At 45.3% G+C, this 17206-nt stretch overlaps 1 protein-coding gene across 2 annotated transcripts in view; it reads left to right on the top strand.

Annotated features, from left to right (window-relative positions):
* The window catches only part of LIN9 (lin-9 DREAM MuvB core complex component), a 64407-nt gene extending 63144 nt beyond the window's left edge, over positions 1 to 1263 (top strand). For both annotated transcript variants that reach the window (XM_040430588.1, XM_040430587.1), the window contains one exon: positions 652 to 1263. In XM_040430588.1, coding sequence (XP_040286522.1) covers positions 652 to 757 — 106 coding nt within the window. In that variant the 3' untranslated portion in view covers positions 758 to 1263. The remainder of the gene's footprint in view (positions 1 to 651) is intronic.
* Positions 1264 to 17206: the final 15943 nt, after the last annotated feature.

The following is a 17206-nucleotide window of genomic DNA, read 5'->3' as shown; positions in this document are numbered from 1 at the left end:
TATCCTGTACTGATCCTGAGTTACATCCTGTATTATACTCCAGAGCGGCACTCACTATTCTGCTGGTGCAGTCACTGTGTACATACATTATATTACTTATCCTGTACTGATCCTGAGTTACATCCTGTATTATACTCCAGAGCTGCACTCACTATTCTGCTGGTGCAGTCACTGTGTACATACATTACATTACTTATCCTGTACTGATCCTGAGTTACATCCTGTATTATACTCCAGAGCTGCACTCACTATTCTGCTGGTGCAGTCACTGTGTACATACATTACTTATCCTGTACTGATCCGGAGTTACATCCTGTATTATACTCCAGAGCGGCACTCACTATTCTGCTGGTGCAGTCACTGTGTACATACATTACATTACTTATCCTGTACTGATCCTGAGTTACATCCTGTATTATACTCCAGAGCGGCACTCACTATTCTGCTGGTGCAGTCACTGTGTACATACATTATATTACTTATCCTGTACTGATCCTGAGTTACATCCTGTATTATACTCCAGAGCTGCACTCACTATTCTGCTGGTGCAGTCACTGTGTACATACATTACTTATCCTGTATTATACCCCAGAGCTGCACTCACTATTCACCGATCTGGAGGCCTAAACCAGTGTGTGTCTCCTTTTGCAGGTGTTTTCAGGACAATGTGGAGATCCACGTGGCGCACATTCAGAGTGGTCTGAGTCAGATGGGAAACCTCCACGCCTTCTCTGCCAATAACACAAACAGGGACTGATGATCGGCCGCGGTTTCCTCGTAGACGGACTTGTCTATAACAGATGACAAACTTGTTTCTATAAAAAAAAAGAAAATAACAAAAAAGGACGAGAACCAGCATTACGGACCTCACCTATTTTAATTACTTTGTCCTATGGATACAGAACTGCACCAAGTGTCTATCAGCATCGCCGAGCCACTACCAAAATCCCGCCAATTTTCCGAATGGAGCGGAAATAGAGCATTCAGCGCCCCCCCGCAGACGTCCCCCCGGTCATCGGGCTGACTTGTCTTTATCCTGCTTTAGCTTCTCATATCTAGATGACATTGTAGCTGTAAGAGCCATTACCAGGGTCTTCTAACTGAAGGATACACACGAGAAACCTAGGAACCTGCCACATGGGGGGTGCCCCTTAAAGTACTGCGCTGTCACCATAGTAACTTTTAACACCCCGTTTTGTTCATTTAAAGGGGTTTTCCACAGTTGATCTGCTTAAAGGGGTTCTCCAGGGTTTTATTTAAAAGGAAAAAAAAAAAAACATGGCTGCCTCTCTATGCAGGTCGTGCATGATTTGCAGCTCAGCTGTACTGAAAAGCAGCCATGTTTTTCTGCTCCTTGCCCCTTTAATCATCTTCCAGTGGGGAATTTTTTTTTAACTTTCTCATATATGCTTTGTGTTTTATTTCTTTCCATTAAGACCTGAGCTGCCTGCTCCCACCACTAGGGGGAGCTGTATAACTACGTACAGTGGTCTCCCCCCTAGTGGAGGCTGCAGATAAAAAGCACTCCGACCCCCATACAGATCTGCAAAGAATTTTGGACCGAAAAGAAAAATGATGATCCACCTTTGGGGGGGGGAGGGTAAACTTCTATCAGAGTGCTTCGGGGTAGAGGCGCTAAGCCAGAAATGTTAAAAGTAATTGCTTAACTGGCAGTCGCCCTGATAAAATGTCATGACCATTGATCCCCTCTGCAGCCGGAGATGCTCAAATTCCTTGTGGTCTCCCCTCCATCCTCAGCGTTCAGGCTGCGGTATGATGGCTACTTCGGGGAGCCTTCAAGGAAAGCGATTGCCCCCTACAGTAGCTTCACATCACTCCAAGAGGGTCTGAGTCCTTCTGAGATCATGGTTGACATGATCTGCACCGCGCCACTCAAGCTTGACTCATGTCCGGTTGCTAGGGATTTGCTGTCTGACAACTGGTCTTGTCAATAAGGTTGTCGGGGTGTAAAGGCCTAGCAAGCAGTCCGGTTCAGGTTACTTGGGTATTTGGACCGTGGCGGTATTGGCTGACGTGAGGGCAAAGAAGGGTCCAGAAAACTTCAGTGCTTCCCCTGACTCCTGGACACGGGATCGCCCACCACCACCACCTATGATGGCCATACGTCCTTTAAGAAATGGCTGGATATAATCTACAGCGTTCTTCCATAGACAATAGTCTCGTAGGCACAGTCCATCCATAGGTATAGGTATTACTCCCCCCGACCGTGATGCAGGACCGGGGCAGCGGTCCTACCATGTTGCTGTGTTTAGCCGTTACCTTGATCCATGGCACATAGCAGTTCCCGAAGAATTACTGCAGAGCGCACCCCCCTGGATGGTATGTTCTGCAGGCCTGGGTATCGGGGTGCCTCCTAGAGGTGATCGGTGATATAACATTTCAAATTTGTTTTAAGAGCTAGATGTAGGTAAAGTTCCCCAATATTTTAGAGCCCCCCCCAAATGATGAAGTATTTTATGGTATTGTACAGAGCAGAGACGCCCGGGGCCCCACCCTGAGGTGCTTGTATAGTTTAAAAAGAAAAAAAAAAATATTCTACAAGTTCTGGAGTACTTTGTATCTTCATTTCACGTGCTGCACGAGGGCTGATATGTAACATGTATGTGTGGACTTGTTATGAAAGGTTTTTATTTTAATAAAGCAGTGGATGGTAGAGAGACCTCTTACCGAGCGTGCGGGATTGTGTAGCGTCAGCTCTGAGCCCCATGATACAGGTTACCTATAGAACATGGTGTGTGTGTCTATAAACCTATAGAAACGACTTATCAGGGCCCCACGGAAACTATACAAAACCTGCAAACTAAATGTGCGCACCCAGGTCATGGAGACGCACACGACCATTTAGTGGACAAAGAATCTTTATTAAATACAGTTAAAAAGAGAACATACAATGGAGTCGACATGATTCAGTGGACTAAAAATGTACACAAAGGGGGACAATGGGTATTAGTTATGTACAGTGGGGGAAATAATTATTTGACCCCTCACTGATTTTGTAAGTTTGTCCAATGACAAAGAAATGAAAAGTCTCAGAACAGTATCATTTCAATGGTAGGTTTATTGTAACAGTGGCAGATAGCACATCAAAAGGAAAATCGAAAAAATAACTTTAAATAAAAGATAGCAACTGATTTGCATTTCATTGAGTGAAATAAGTATTTGAACCCTCTAACAAAAAAAGACTTAATACTTGGTGGAAAAACCCTTGTTTGCAAGCACAGAGGTCAAACGTTTCTTGTAATTGATGACCAAGTTTGCGCACATTTTAGGAGGAATGTTGGTCCACTCCTCTTTGCAGATCATCTCTAAATCCCTAAGGTTTCGAGGCTGTCTCTGTGCAACTCTGAGCTTGAGCTCCCTCCATAGGTTTTCGATTGGATTAAGGTCCGGAGACTGACTAGGCCACTCCATGACCTTAATGTGCTTCTTCTTGAGCCACTCCTTTGTTGCCTTTGCTGTATGTTTTGGGTCATTGTCGTGCTGGAACACCCATCCACGACCCATTTTCAGTTTCCTGGCAGAGGGAAGGAGGTTGTCGCTCAGGATTTCACGATACATGGCTCCGTCCATTTTCCCGTTTATGCGAATAAGTTGTCCTGTGCCCTTAGCAGAAAAACACCCCCAAAGCAAAATGTTTCCACCCCCATGCTTGACGGTGGGGACGGTGTTTTGGGGGTCATAGGCAGCATTTTTCTTCCTCCAAACACAGCGAGTTGAGTTAATGCCAAAGAGCTCTATTTTGGTCTCATCAGACCACAGCACCTTCTCCCAGTCACTCTCTGAATCATTCAGGTGTTCATTGGCAAACTTCAGACGGGCCTGCACATGTGCCTTCCTGAGCAGGGGGACCTTGCGAGCCCTGCAGGATTTTAATCCATTGCGGTGTAATGTGTTTCCAATGGTTTTCTTGGTGACTGTGGTCCCTGCTAATTTGAGGTCATTAACTAACTCCTCCCGTGTAGTTCTAGGATGCTTTTTCACCTATCTCAGAACCATTGACACCCCACGAGGTGAGATCTTGCGTGGAGCCCCAGAGCGAGGTCGATTGATGGTCATTTTGTGCTCCTTCCATTTTCGAACAATCGCACCAACAGTTGTCACCTTCTCTCCCAGCTTCTTGCTAATGGTTTTGTAGCCCATTCCAGCCTTGTGCAGGTCTACAATTTTGTCTCTGACATCCTTGGACAGCTCTTTGGTCTTTCCCATGTTGGAGAGTTTGGAGTCTGCTTGATTGATTGATTCTGTGGACAGGTGTCTTTTATACAGGTGACTAGTTAAGACAGGTGTCCTTAATGAGGGTGACTAATTGAGTAGAAGTGTCTAACCACTCTGTGGGAGCCAGAACTCTTAATGGTTGGTAGGGGTTCAAATACTTATTTCACTCAATGAAATGCAAATCAGTTGCTATCTTTTATTTAAAGTTATTTTTTCGATTTTCCTTTTGATGTGCTATCTGCCACTGTTACAATAAACCTACCATTGAAATGATACTGTTCTGAGACTTTTCATTTCTTTGTCATTGGACAAACTTACAAAATCAGTGAGGGGTCAAATAATTATTTCCCCCACTGTATATAAAAGGAGCAAAAAAAGCATAATTTTAATCAAACTGCATTCAGAGTAATTCTCAACAGTATCTACTGATGGTAAGTAAGTAAAATACAACAAAAACCTTCCAAACAGGCAGTACATATCCCATCCCAGTGCGCGCAACCCCCCCCCCCCCCCCTTACCCAACGCGTTTCACCAGATTGCTTTCCCTGACACTCTTGATCTCCTTTGCACTATTATGCACTTTAATTGATGGGACGTCTTCATATGTAGAAACATAGAATGTGTCGGCAGATAAGACCCATTTGGCCCATCTAGTCTGCCCAATATACTGAGTACTATGGATAGCCCCCGGCCCTATCTTATATGAAGGATGGCCTTATGCCTATCCCATGCATGCTTAAAGCGAACCTGTCACCATGATTTTGTGCATAGAGCTGGGGACATGGGCTGCTAGATGGCCGCTAGCTCATCTGCAGTACCCAGTCCCCACAGCTCTCCGCGCTTTTATTGTGTTAAAAAACTGTTTGAGTGATATGCAAATTACCTGATATGAGTCCTGTAGCCGGAGATGAGTCAAGCGGAAAGGAGCCCAGCACTGCCCCGCGTCCTCCGAATCTCCTCCTTGCCGGCTGACGTCACAGAGCTGGAGCGTCGAAATCTCGCGATGCGCGAGCTAGCGCATGCGCAGTGTCAGCATCATGTTCATTCCCTGTGCTGGCATCAGCACAGGGAACGAACTACGCATGCGCTAGCTCGCGCATCGCGAGATATCGGCGCTCCAGCTCTGTGACGTCAGCCGGCAAGGAGGAGATTCGGAGGACGCGGGGCGGTGCTGGGCTCCTTGACGCTTGACTCATCTCCGGCTACAGGACTCATATCAGGTCATTTGCATATCACTCAAAACTGTTTTTTAACACAATAAAAGCGCAGAGAGCTGTGGGGACTGGGTACTGCAGATGAGCTAGCGGCCATCTAGCAGCCCATGTCCCCAGCTCTATGCACAAAATCATGGTGACAGGTTCTCTTTAAACTCCTCCACTGTATTTGCAGCTACCACTTCTGCAGGAAGGCTATTCCATGCATCCACTACTCTCTCAGTAAAGTAATACTTCCTGATATTACTTTTAAACCTTTGCCCCTCTAATTTAAAACTATGTCCTCCTTGTAGCAGTTTTTCTTCTCTTAACCGCCTCACGTCCGCCCATAGACTATAAACGTCCTATGGGTGGACGTCTATTTCTGACAGCACGTTTTAAAACGTCCTGTCAGAAATAGCAGCTGCACGCTAATCGTGCAGCTGCTGATCGGGTTGCCCGCTGTCAGTGACAGCAGGGCAACCCTAAGACAAGGCAGGGACAGGGCCCAGGTGTCCCTGCCTTCACGATCGCTGCAGACACAGCGCTCACCGAGCGCTGTGTCTGCAGAGCAGGAAGCGCTGTGCGCTTCCTGTTCCGGCCCGGCGGTCATGTGACCGCCGTGACCGGAGTGCGCAGGAGCTGTGTGAGGTCTCTCAGAGACCTCGATCAGCCCTGCTGTGAGGCTGTACAGCGCTGGATTGCTGCTGTACAGCCTCTCTAGGGGTGCATTTGTCCTGTAACTGGGGCTACTATGTCAGCCCCAGTTACAGGAGAAATCAACTGTGAAAAAAAAAAGAAAAAGTGAAGTAAATGTCCCCCAGAGGTCTTGTATGACCTTATGGGGGACGAAAAGTGTAAAAAAAAATAAAAAAAATAAAGGGTTGAAAAAATAAAATAAAGTTTCACATGTAAAAAAAAAAAAAAAGTTCCCAATTTAGGAATAAAAAAAAAAAATTAAAAATAGAAAAAATAAAATAAAATAGACATATTTGGTATTGCCGCGTCCGTAAAAACCAGCTCTATAAAAATATCACATGACCTAACCCCTCGGGTGAACACCGTAAAAAAAAAAAAAAAAAACTGTCAAAACAAGCAATTTTTGTCACCTTGCATCACAAAAGGTGCAACACCAAGTGATCAAAAACGCGTATGTCCCACAAAATGGTACCAATAAAACAGTCACCTCATCCCGCAAAAAATGAGCCCCTACATAAGAAAATCTCTCAAAAAATAAAAAAACTATAGCTCTCAGAACATGGACACATTAAAACATAATTTTTTTGTTTCAAAAATGCTATTATTGTGTAAAACTTTAATAAATGAGAAAAAGTATACATATTAGGTATCGCCACGTCCGTAACAATCTGCTCTATAAAAATGTCACTTGACTGAACCCCTCAGGTGAACGCTGTAAAAATAAATAAATAGAAACTGTGCTAAAACAACCAATTTTTTGGTCACCTTGCCCCATAAAGTGTTATAATGAATGATCAAAAAATCATATGTACCCAAAAATAGTACTAATAAAACTGGCACCTTATCCCCTAGTTTCCAAAATGGGGTCACTTCTTGGGAGTTTCTACTGTAAGGGTGCATCAGGGGGCTTCAAATGGGACATGGCATCTAAAAACCATGTGGAGTTCCTTTTCTTCTGCGCCCTGCCGTGTGCCCATACAGCAGTTTATGACCACATGTGGGGTGTTTCTGTAAACCGCAGAATCTGGGTAATAAATATTGAGTTTTGTTTGACTGTTAACCATCGATGTGTTAAAGAAAAAAATTGATTAAAATGGAAAATCTGCCAAAAAAGTGAAATTTAAAAATTTGATCTCCATTTTCCTTTAATTCTTGTGGAACGCCTAAAGGGTTAACAAAGTTTGTAAAATCGGTTTTGAATACCTTGAGGGGTGTAGTTTCTACAATGGGGTCATTTATGGGGGTATCCACTATGTAGGCCCCACAAAGTGACTTCAGACCTGAACTGGTCCTTATAAAGTGGGTTTTGGCAATTTTCTTAAAAATTTGAAGAATTGCTTCTAAACTTCTAAGCCTTCTAACGTCCTAAAAAAATAAAATGACATTTCCAAAATGATGCCAACATAAAGTAGACATATGGGGAATGTTAAATAATAAATATTTTATGAGGTATCACTTTCTGTTTTAAAAGCAGAGAAATTGCAATTTAGAAAATTGCGAATTTTTCAAATTTTTGGGTAAATTTGGGATTTTTTCATAAATAAAGGTGAAATATTTTGACTCAAATTTATGACTATCATGAAGTACAATGTGTCACGAGAAAACAATCTCTGAATGACTTGGATAAATAAAGGCGTTCCAAAGTTATTACCACATAAAGTGAGATATGTCAGTTTTGCAAAATTTGGCCTGGTCAGGAAGGGGGCAAATGGCCCAGATGGGAAGTGGTTAAGGATTTTCTCCTCTTTTACCTTGTTGATTCCCTTTTATGTATTTAGCAGTTTCTCTCATATCCCCTCTGTCTCGCCTTTCTTCCAAGCTATACATGTTAAGGTCCTTTAATCTTTCCTGGTAAGTTTTATCCTGCAATCCATGTACCAGTTTAGTAGCTCTTCTCTGAACTCTCTCTAGAGTATCTATATCCTTCTGGAGATATGGTCTCCAGTACTGAGCACAATACTCCACATGAGGTCTCACTAGTGCTCTGTAGAGCGGCATGAGCGCCTCCCTCTGTCTACTGGTATTGCCTCTCCCTATACACCCCAGCATTCTGCTAGCATCTCCTGCTGCTCTGTGACATTGTCTGCCTACCTTTAAGTCTTCTGAAATAATGACCCCTAAATCCCTTTCCTCAGATACTGAGGTTAGGACTGTATCACTGATTTTATATTCTGCTCTTGGGTTTTTACGCCCCAGGTGCATTATCTTGCACTTATCAACATTGAATTTTAGTTGCCAGATTTTTGACCATTCCTCTAGTTTTCCTAAATCCTTTTCCATTTGGTGTATCCCTCCAGGAACATCAACCCTGTGCCTGTTTGGGAGGTTTTTGTTGTATTTTACTTACTTACCATCAGTAGATACTGTTGAGAATTACTCTGAATGCAGTTTGATTAAAATTATGCTTTTTTGCTCCTTTTATATACATAACTAATACCCATTGTCGCCCTTTGTGTACATTTTTATTCCACTGAATCATGTCGACTCCATTGTATGTTCTCTTATTAATTTGTACTGAGGGAAAAGAAAGCACCGCGGCACTCGCCACTAATCTCAAAGTGCAGTTGCAGTTTATTCCATTGTTGCACCATAGTGGTGGACGCGGACGATGCACAGGTGCAGGAATCGGCTACAGCTGTTTCGCGCCGTCTTGCGCTTTGTCAAGCCACCTGTGATGTAGAGGGGAGGAGGCTATAAATACCTCCACCCCATATACGTCACTGGTATACATTTATGTGAAATACAAAAACATATATACTTAAAAACCAAATCAAATGAAGACAGCCAAGTCATTTTTGTCATTTAACCCTAAAGGTCCCATGGCTTGCGTTCTGATTTATCCATGCAGCTTCTCGCTGCAAAAGGATGCGTTTTCTATCCCCCCCCCCCCCTCCTCTCATGGGGGATTGGACTATTTCAATACCTGCACATTTTAAAACTTCACTACACCCCCCCTCCCCCATGTCCAGCATGTACAGTACAGACCAAACGTTTGGACACACCTTCTCATTCAAAGAGTTTTCTTTATTTTCATGACTATGAAGGCATCAAAACTATGAATTAACACATGTGGAATTATATACATAACAAACAAGTGTGAAACAACTGAAAATATGTCATATTCTAGGTTCTTCAAAGTAGCCACCTTTTGCTTTGATTACTGCTTTGCACACTCTTGGCATTCTCTTGATGAGCTTCAAGAGGTAGTCCCCAGAAATGGTCTTCCAACAGTCTTGAAGGAGTTCCCAGAGATGCTTAGCACTTGTTGGCCCTTTTGCCTTCACTCTGCGGTCCAGCTCACCCCAAACCATCTCGATTGGGTTCAGGTCCGGTGACTGTGGAGGCCAGGTCATCTGGCGCAGCACCCCATCACTCTCCTTCATGGTCAAATAGCCCTTACTTTCAAAGTTTTCCCAATTTTTCGGCTGACTGACTGACCTTCATTTCTTAAAGTAATGATGGCCACTTGTTTTTCTTTACTTAGCTGCTTTTTTCTTGCCATAATACAAATTCTAACAGTCTATTCAGTAGGACTATCAGCTGTGTATCCACCTGACTTCTCCTCAACGCCACTGATGGTCCCAACCCCATTTATAAGGCAAGAAATCCCACTTATTAAACCTGACAGGGCACACCTGTGAAGTGAAAACCATTTCAGGGGACTACCTCTTGAAGCTCAGCAAGAGAATGCCAAGAGTGTGCAAAGCAGTAATCAAAGCAAAAGGTGGCTACTTTGAAGAACCTAGAATATGAGATATTTTCAGTTGTTTCACACTTGTTTGTTATGTATATAATTCCACATGTGTTAATTCATAGTTTTGATGTCTTCAGTGTGAATCTACAATTTTCATAGTCATGAAAATAAAGAAAACTCTTTGAATGAGAAGGTGTGTCCAAACTTTTGGTCTGTACTGTATGTGCTCAATTAGCCTAGTTGCTTCATTTTTAGTGGTTATTGATTTCTTGCGCTCCCTGAAGCGCACATATAAGCACCTATGTGTCTTGCCTTACCTCCCCCAACCTCCTAGGAAATTACGCATGTGAACACGTATATAAACAGAAATATCTGCAGATGGGCAATGTAGGACACATAGTTAAACAATTTATACATTGTAAGGCCTCATGCACACAGACGTTTTTTTCTGCGGTCCGTTGTTCCGTGACCATTTTTTCGTCCGTGGGTCTTCCTTGATTTTTGGAGGATCCAGGGACATGAAAAAAAAGTAATTTTGGTGTCCGCCTGGCCGTGCGGAGCCAAACGGATCCGTCCTGAATTACAATGCAAGTCAATGGGGACGGATCCGTTTGACGTTGACACAATATGGTGCAATTGCAAACTGATCCGTCCCCCATTGACTTTCAATGTAAAGTCAGGAGTCCCTATTATACCATCGGATCGGAGTTTTCACCATGGGAACGCCTCTGTTACAATATACCATCAGATTTGAGTTAGATCATGAAACTCAGATCCGACAGTATATTCTAACAGAGGCGTTCCCATAGTGATGGGGACGCTTCAGGTTAGAATATACTAAAAGAACTGTGTACATGACTGCCCCCCTCCCCCCCCCTCCTGTATTTAACTCATTGGTGGCCAGTGCGGCCGGCCGCCTCCCTCCCCCCCTCCCCCCCTCCCCTGTATTTAACTCATTGGTGGCCAGTGCGGCCGCCCCCCTCTCCCTTGTATTTAACACATTGGTGGCCAGTGCGGCCGGCCCCCCCTCCCTCCCTTGTATTTAACACATTGGTGGCCAGTGCGGCTGGCCTCCCCCTCCCTCCCTCCCTTGTATTTAACACATTGGTGGCCAGTGCGGCCGGCCCCCCCTCCCTCCCTTGTATTTAACACATTGGTGGCCAGTGCGATCGCCCTCCCTCCCCCCCCCCCCCCTAATTAACCACACCTCAGCCCCCCTAGCTTAAACACCCTTAATAACCAGGCCACTTTTTACACTTCTGACCTACACTACTTTCACCGTTTATTGCTCGGTCATGCAACTTACCACCCAAATGAATTTTACCTCCTTTTCTTCTCACTAATAGAGCTTTCATTTGGTGGTATTTCATTGCTGCTGACATTTTTACTTTTTTTGTTATTAATCAAAATTTAACGATTTTTTTGCAAAAAAATGAAATTTTTCACTTTCAGTTGTAAAATTTTGCAAAAAAAACTACATCCATATATACATTTTTCTCTAAATTTATTGTTCTACATGTCTTTGATAAAAAAAAAATGGTTTGGGTAAAAAAAAAAAATGGTTTGGGTAAAAGTTATAGCGTTTACAAACTATGGTACAAAAATGTGAATTTCCGCTTTTTGAAGCAGCTCTGACTTTCTGAGCACCTGTCATGTTTCCTGAGGTTCTACAATGGCCAGACAGTACAAACACCCCACAAATGACCCCATTTCGGAAAGTAGACACCCTAAGGTATTCGCTGATGGGCATAGTGAGTTCATAGAACTTTTTATTTTTTAGTTAGCGGAAAATGATGTATGTTTTTTTTTTGTTTGTTTTTCTTACAAAGTCTCATATTCCACTAACTTGTGATAAAAAATTCTAGGAACTCGCCATGCCCCTCACAGAATATTTGGGGTGTCTTCTTTCCAAAATGGGGTCACTTGTGGGGTAGTTATACTGCCCTGGCAATTTAGGGGCCTTAATGTGTGGGAAGTATTTTGAAATCAAAATGTGTAAAAAATGACCTGTGAAATCCTAAAGGTGCTCTTTGGAATATGGGCCCCTTTGCCCACCTAGGCTGCAAAAAAGTTTCACACATGTGGTATCGCCGTACTCAGGAGAAGTTGCGCAATGTGTTATGGGGTGTCATTTTACATATACCCATGCTGGGTGAGAGAAATATCTCGGCAAAAGACAACTTTTCCCATTTTTTTTATACAAAGTTGGCATTTGACCAAGATATTTATCTCACCCAGCATGGGTATATGGAAAATGACACCCCAAAACACATTCCCCAACTTCTCCTGAGTACGGCGATACCAGATGTGTGACACTTTTTTGCAGCCTAGATGCGCAAAGGGGCCCAAATTCCTTTTATGAGCATTTTTAGACATTTGGATCCCAGACTTCTTCTCACGCTTTAGGGCCCCTAAAATGCCAGGGCAGTATAAATACCCCACATGTGACCCCATTTTGGAAAGAAGACACCCCAAGGTATTCAATGAGGGGCATGGCGAGTTCATAGAATTATTATTTTTTTTGGCACAAGTTAGCGGAAATTGATATTTTTTTTGTTTTTTCTCACAAAGTCTCCCTTTCCGCTAACTTGGGACAAAAATTTCAATCTTTCATGGACTCAATATGCCCCTCACGGAATACCTTGGGGTGTCTTCTTTCCGAAATGGGGTCACATGTGGGATATTTATACTGCCCTGGCATTTTAGGGGCCCTAAAGCGTGAGAAGAAGTCTGGAATATAAATGTCAAAAAAAATTTACGCATTTAGATTCCGTGAGGGGTATGGTGAGTTCATGTGAGATTTTATTTTTTGACACAAGTTAGTGGAATATGAGACTTTGTAAGAAGAAAAAAAAAATAAAAAAAAATTTCCGCTAACTTGGGCCAAAAAAATGTCTGAATGGAGCCTTACAGGGGGGTGATCAATGACAGGGGGGTGATCAGGGAGTCTATATGGGGTGATCACCCCCCTGTCATTGATCACCCCCCTGTAAGGCTCCATTCAGACGTCCGTATGTGTTTTGCGGATCTGATCCATGTATCCGTTGATCCGTAAAAAACATACGGACGTCTGAATGGAGCCTTACAAGGGGGTGATCAATGACAGGGGGGTGATCAGGGAGTCTATATGGGGTGATTAGGGGTTAATAAGTGACAGGGGGGGGGGGTGTAGTGTAGTGTAGTGGTGTTTGGTGCTACTTATTACTGAGCTGCCTGTGTCCTCTGGTGGTCGATCCAAGCAAAGGGGACCACCAGAGGACCAGGTAGCAGGTATATTAGACGCTGTTATCAAAGCAGCGTCTAATATACCTGTTAGGGGTTAAAAAAAATCGCATCTCCAGCCTGCCAGCGAACGGTCGCCGCTGGCAGGCTGGAGAGCCACTCGCTTACCTTCCGATCCTGTGAACGCCCACGCCTGCGTGAGCGCGTTCACAGGAAATCTCGCATCTCGCGAGAGGCCGCGTATATGCGTGACTGTGCGCAGAGCTGCCGCCTTCGGAACGCGATTCTGCGTTAGGCGGTCCGGAGGCGGTTAAAATGACCGACCCCCCATCATTGGTGGCAGCGGAGAGTTCCGATCGGAGTCCCAGTTTAATCACTGGGACTCCGACCGGTAACCATGGCAACCAGGACGCTACTGCAGTCCTGGCTGCCATGGTTACTTAGCAATTTTAGAAGCATTATACTTACCTGCGATGTCTGTGACCGGCCGGGCGCTCCTCCTACTGGTAAGTGAAAGGTCTGTGCGGCGCATTGCTTATATTAGGGGGGGGAGGGAGGGGGGGCCAGCCGCACTGGCCACCAATGTGTTAAATACAAGGGAGGGGGGGGACGGGGCGGTTCTGCCCCCGCCCCCCTGCTGCCTGGCAGCATCGGGCAGTCATGTACACAGTTCTTTTAGTATATTCTAACCTGAAGCATCCCCATCACCATGGGAACGCCTCTGTGTTAGAATATACTGTCAGATCTGAGTTTTCACGAAGTGAAAAATCTGATCTAAAAAGCTTTTATGCAGACTGATCAGTGGATCCGTCTGTGTGAAAGTAGCCTACGGACAAGGATGACAATCTTGTGTGCATCCGTGTTTTTTCACGGACCCATTGACTTGAATGGGTCCGTGAACCGTTGTCCGTCAAAAAAAATAGAAAAGGTCACATTTTTGGACAGACAGGAAACACGGATGCGGCTGCAAAACGGTGCATTTTCCAATTTTTCCACGGACCCATTGAAAGCCAATGGGTCCGCGAAAAAAAACGGGGTAGTGAAGTTTTAAAATGTGCAGGTATTGAAATAGTCCAATCCCCCATGAGAGGAGGGGGATAGAAAACGCATCCTTTTGCAGCGAGAAGCTGCATGGATAATCAGAACCCAAGCCATGGGACCTTTAGGGTTAAATGACTTGGCTGTCTTCATTTGATTTGGTTTTAAGTATATATGTTTTTGTATTTCACACCAGAGCTGCATTCGCTATTCTGCTGGTGAAGTCACTGTGTACATTACATTACTTATCCTGTACTGATCCTGAGTTACATCCTGTATTATACTCCAGAGCTGCGCTCACTATTCTGCTGGTGGAGTCACTGTGTACATACATTACTTATCCTGTACTATCAGATTTTCTGTCATTCTATCCACCACTCTTCTACTCTCTGAGGTGAGTCACACATAAATGGTCAGCGCTGGTCTTTGCACCTGAACCCTCACTCATCAAACCTTTGATAAGCAGGACAGTGGTTGCTCTCTGTTGAATCCCCTGACGCTGCTCTCGTCTGATACACTACGGCTTCCACTTGTGAACAGAGTAATTCTCATCTAATCCCTTCTATGTTGCTGTACATTCTGCAGAGATCAGGTTAAACGTCAGGTTTTGTAACGTACAGGTTGCTGTGCGGCTAAACCTAAATGCACACGCAGGTCTTCACTGTTCCACTAGGAGGAGCCGGCGCCCATTCCGTTTATTTTCCCTACCTAAAATCTGCGTGACGGCCAACATTGACCAAGTAAGGCCCAGTTCTGTTACATGTTCTAAGAATCAGCTGAATATGTAGAACAGGGGCTGCAGGGCACAGCGGAGTAGATATAGGGGCTGCAGGGCACAGCGGAGTAGATATAGGGGCTGCAGGGCACAGCGGAGTAGATATAGGGGCTGCAGGGCACAGCGGAGTAGATATAGGGGCTGCAGGGCACAGCGGAGTAGATATAGGGGGTGTGGGGCTCAGCAGAGTAAATAACGGGGTGCAGGGCACAGCGGAGTAGATATAAGGGGTGTAATGCAGAGCAAAGTAGATATAGGGGGTGCAAGGCTCAGCGGAGTAGATATAAGGGGTGCAGGGCACAGCGGAGTAGATATAGGAGGTGTGGGGCTCAGCGGAGTAGATATAGGGGGTGTGGGGCTCAGCGGAGTAGATATAAGGGGTGCAGGGCACAGCGGAGTAGATATAGGAGGTGTGGGGCTCAGCGGAGTAGATATAGGGGGTGTGGGGCTCAGCGGAGTAGATATAAGGGGTGCAGGGCACAGCGGAGTAGATATAGGAGGTGTGGGGCTCAGCGGAGTAGATATAGGGGGTGTGCGGCTCAGCGGAGTAAATAACGGGGTGCAGGGCACAGCGGAGTAGATATAGGGGGTGTAATGCAGAGCAAAGTAGATATAGGGGTGCAGGGCACAGTGGGGTAGATATAGGGGCTGCAGGGCACAGTGGGGTAGATATAGGGGCTGCAGGGCACAGTGGGGTAGATATAGGGGCTGCAGGGCACAGTGGAGTAGATATAGGGGGTTCCGGGCACAGTCGGGCAGATATAGGGGCTGCTGAGCACCGTTGGGTAGATATAGGGGCTGCAGGGCACAGTGGAGTAGATACAGGGGGTGCAGGGCACAGTGGAGTAGATACAGGGGCTGCAGGGCACAGTGGAGTAGATATAGGGGGTTCCGGGCACAGTCGGGCAGATATAGGGGCTGCTGAGCACCGTTGGGTAGATATAGGGGCTGCAGGGCACAGTGGAGTAGATACAGGGGGTGCAGGGCACAGTGGAGTAGATACAGGGGCTGCAGGGCACAGTGGAGTAGATACAGGGGGTGCAGGGCACAGTGGGGTAGATATAGGGGCTGCAGGGCACAGTCGAGTAGATACAGGGGCTGCAGGGCACAGCGGAGTAGATATAGGGGGGTGCAGGGCACAGCGGAGTAGATACAGGGGCTGCAGGGCACAGTGGAGTAGATACAGGGGGTGCAGGGCAAACTGCAATAGATATAGGGGTTGCAGGGCACAAGGGAGTAGATATTGGGGGTGCAGAGGCAGGCTCAACGGAGGGGGCCCCCAAAGGCTTGACTATCACAGAAGACAATGGTATTTTCAGATGTAAGTGGGGGCACGGTACAGATTTTGCATTGGGGCCCAGGAACTGTGTGGCCTCCAAGGATCAAGGGAGACAACAATTAAAACATACTCCATTCTATTATTGCCTATTGTTTCCTCTCCCAAGAATAAGCAGGGGGTGCTGGGAGCTCTGCAGAATGATCTGCTGTTTTTATTATGCCTGCCCCTCTGTACAGCGCTGGGGAATATTATGGGATTGGCTTGTCGCTGAACCCAGCACTACAACCTCCATCGGACACAGCAGACAGAACACACAGATCTAGCCGCCATAAAAGTATAACACCTTGGTGATAACGGCCTGAGAATTGTACACTGCAGGCGGAAAGGATCCTGAAAAGGTAAATACCCACGAGCCAGTATACAGCTATTAGTGGCCACTAATGACATTTAATGGTTTTTATGAGAGCACTTACCTGCAGGTATGTCATTATAGTCCTTAGAGGCCTCATAACTTGCAGCTACAGGATAACATCACTCATTGAGAATGGTGGGGATTATACCTTTATTCATCCTGAGCCCCCTGATGCAGGACTATAATGTGCCATAGCAGAGCAGTACAGTGGAGCTGTAATAAGTATGGTGTTGTATACACCACCTGAGGCCTGAAGAAGGCTGCCCGGCCTCCACTGTGGTGTGTAATAGCTTATGATCGCGAGATAGATATGTAACGCCCCAGAGTGGCATTACCACCTTTGCACCACGCTACTGTCTTTAGTGGTTAACCTCATGTCATCATATGTATTTATTTCAGGTCCAAACAATGTGCATTTCCTATTTTGCAACTGTTTATGTTATCATGTAATGTACCTGGTTCACCAGTAGGTGGCAGCAAGCATGGCAGAGCTACAGTTAGAGAGAATGGAACCCTTCTTTCCATTCTAACTCTCCCTCTAAGGAGGGGAGGGGACTAGTTAGTTAGAAGTAGACTAGCTTACCCCCTGCTAGGGGAAGGAAGCAAGGGCTGGGCATGTCAACGTTGGACGTGCCCCAGCTAGAGCACCTTCAGCTCT

This window comes from Bufo bufo, chromosome 4, assembly GCF_905171765.1.
Source record: "Bufo bufo chromosome 4, aBufBuf1.1, whole genome shotgun sequence".
Classification (NCBI taxonomy): Eukaryota; Metazoa; Chordata; class Amphibia; order Anura; family Bufonidae; genus Bufo; species Bufo bufo.
Note: the sequence above shows the minus strand (reverse complement) of the source record. Positions and strands in the feature narration are given on the sequence as shown.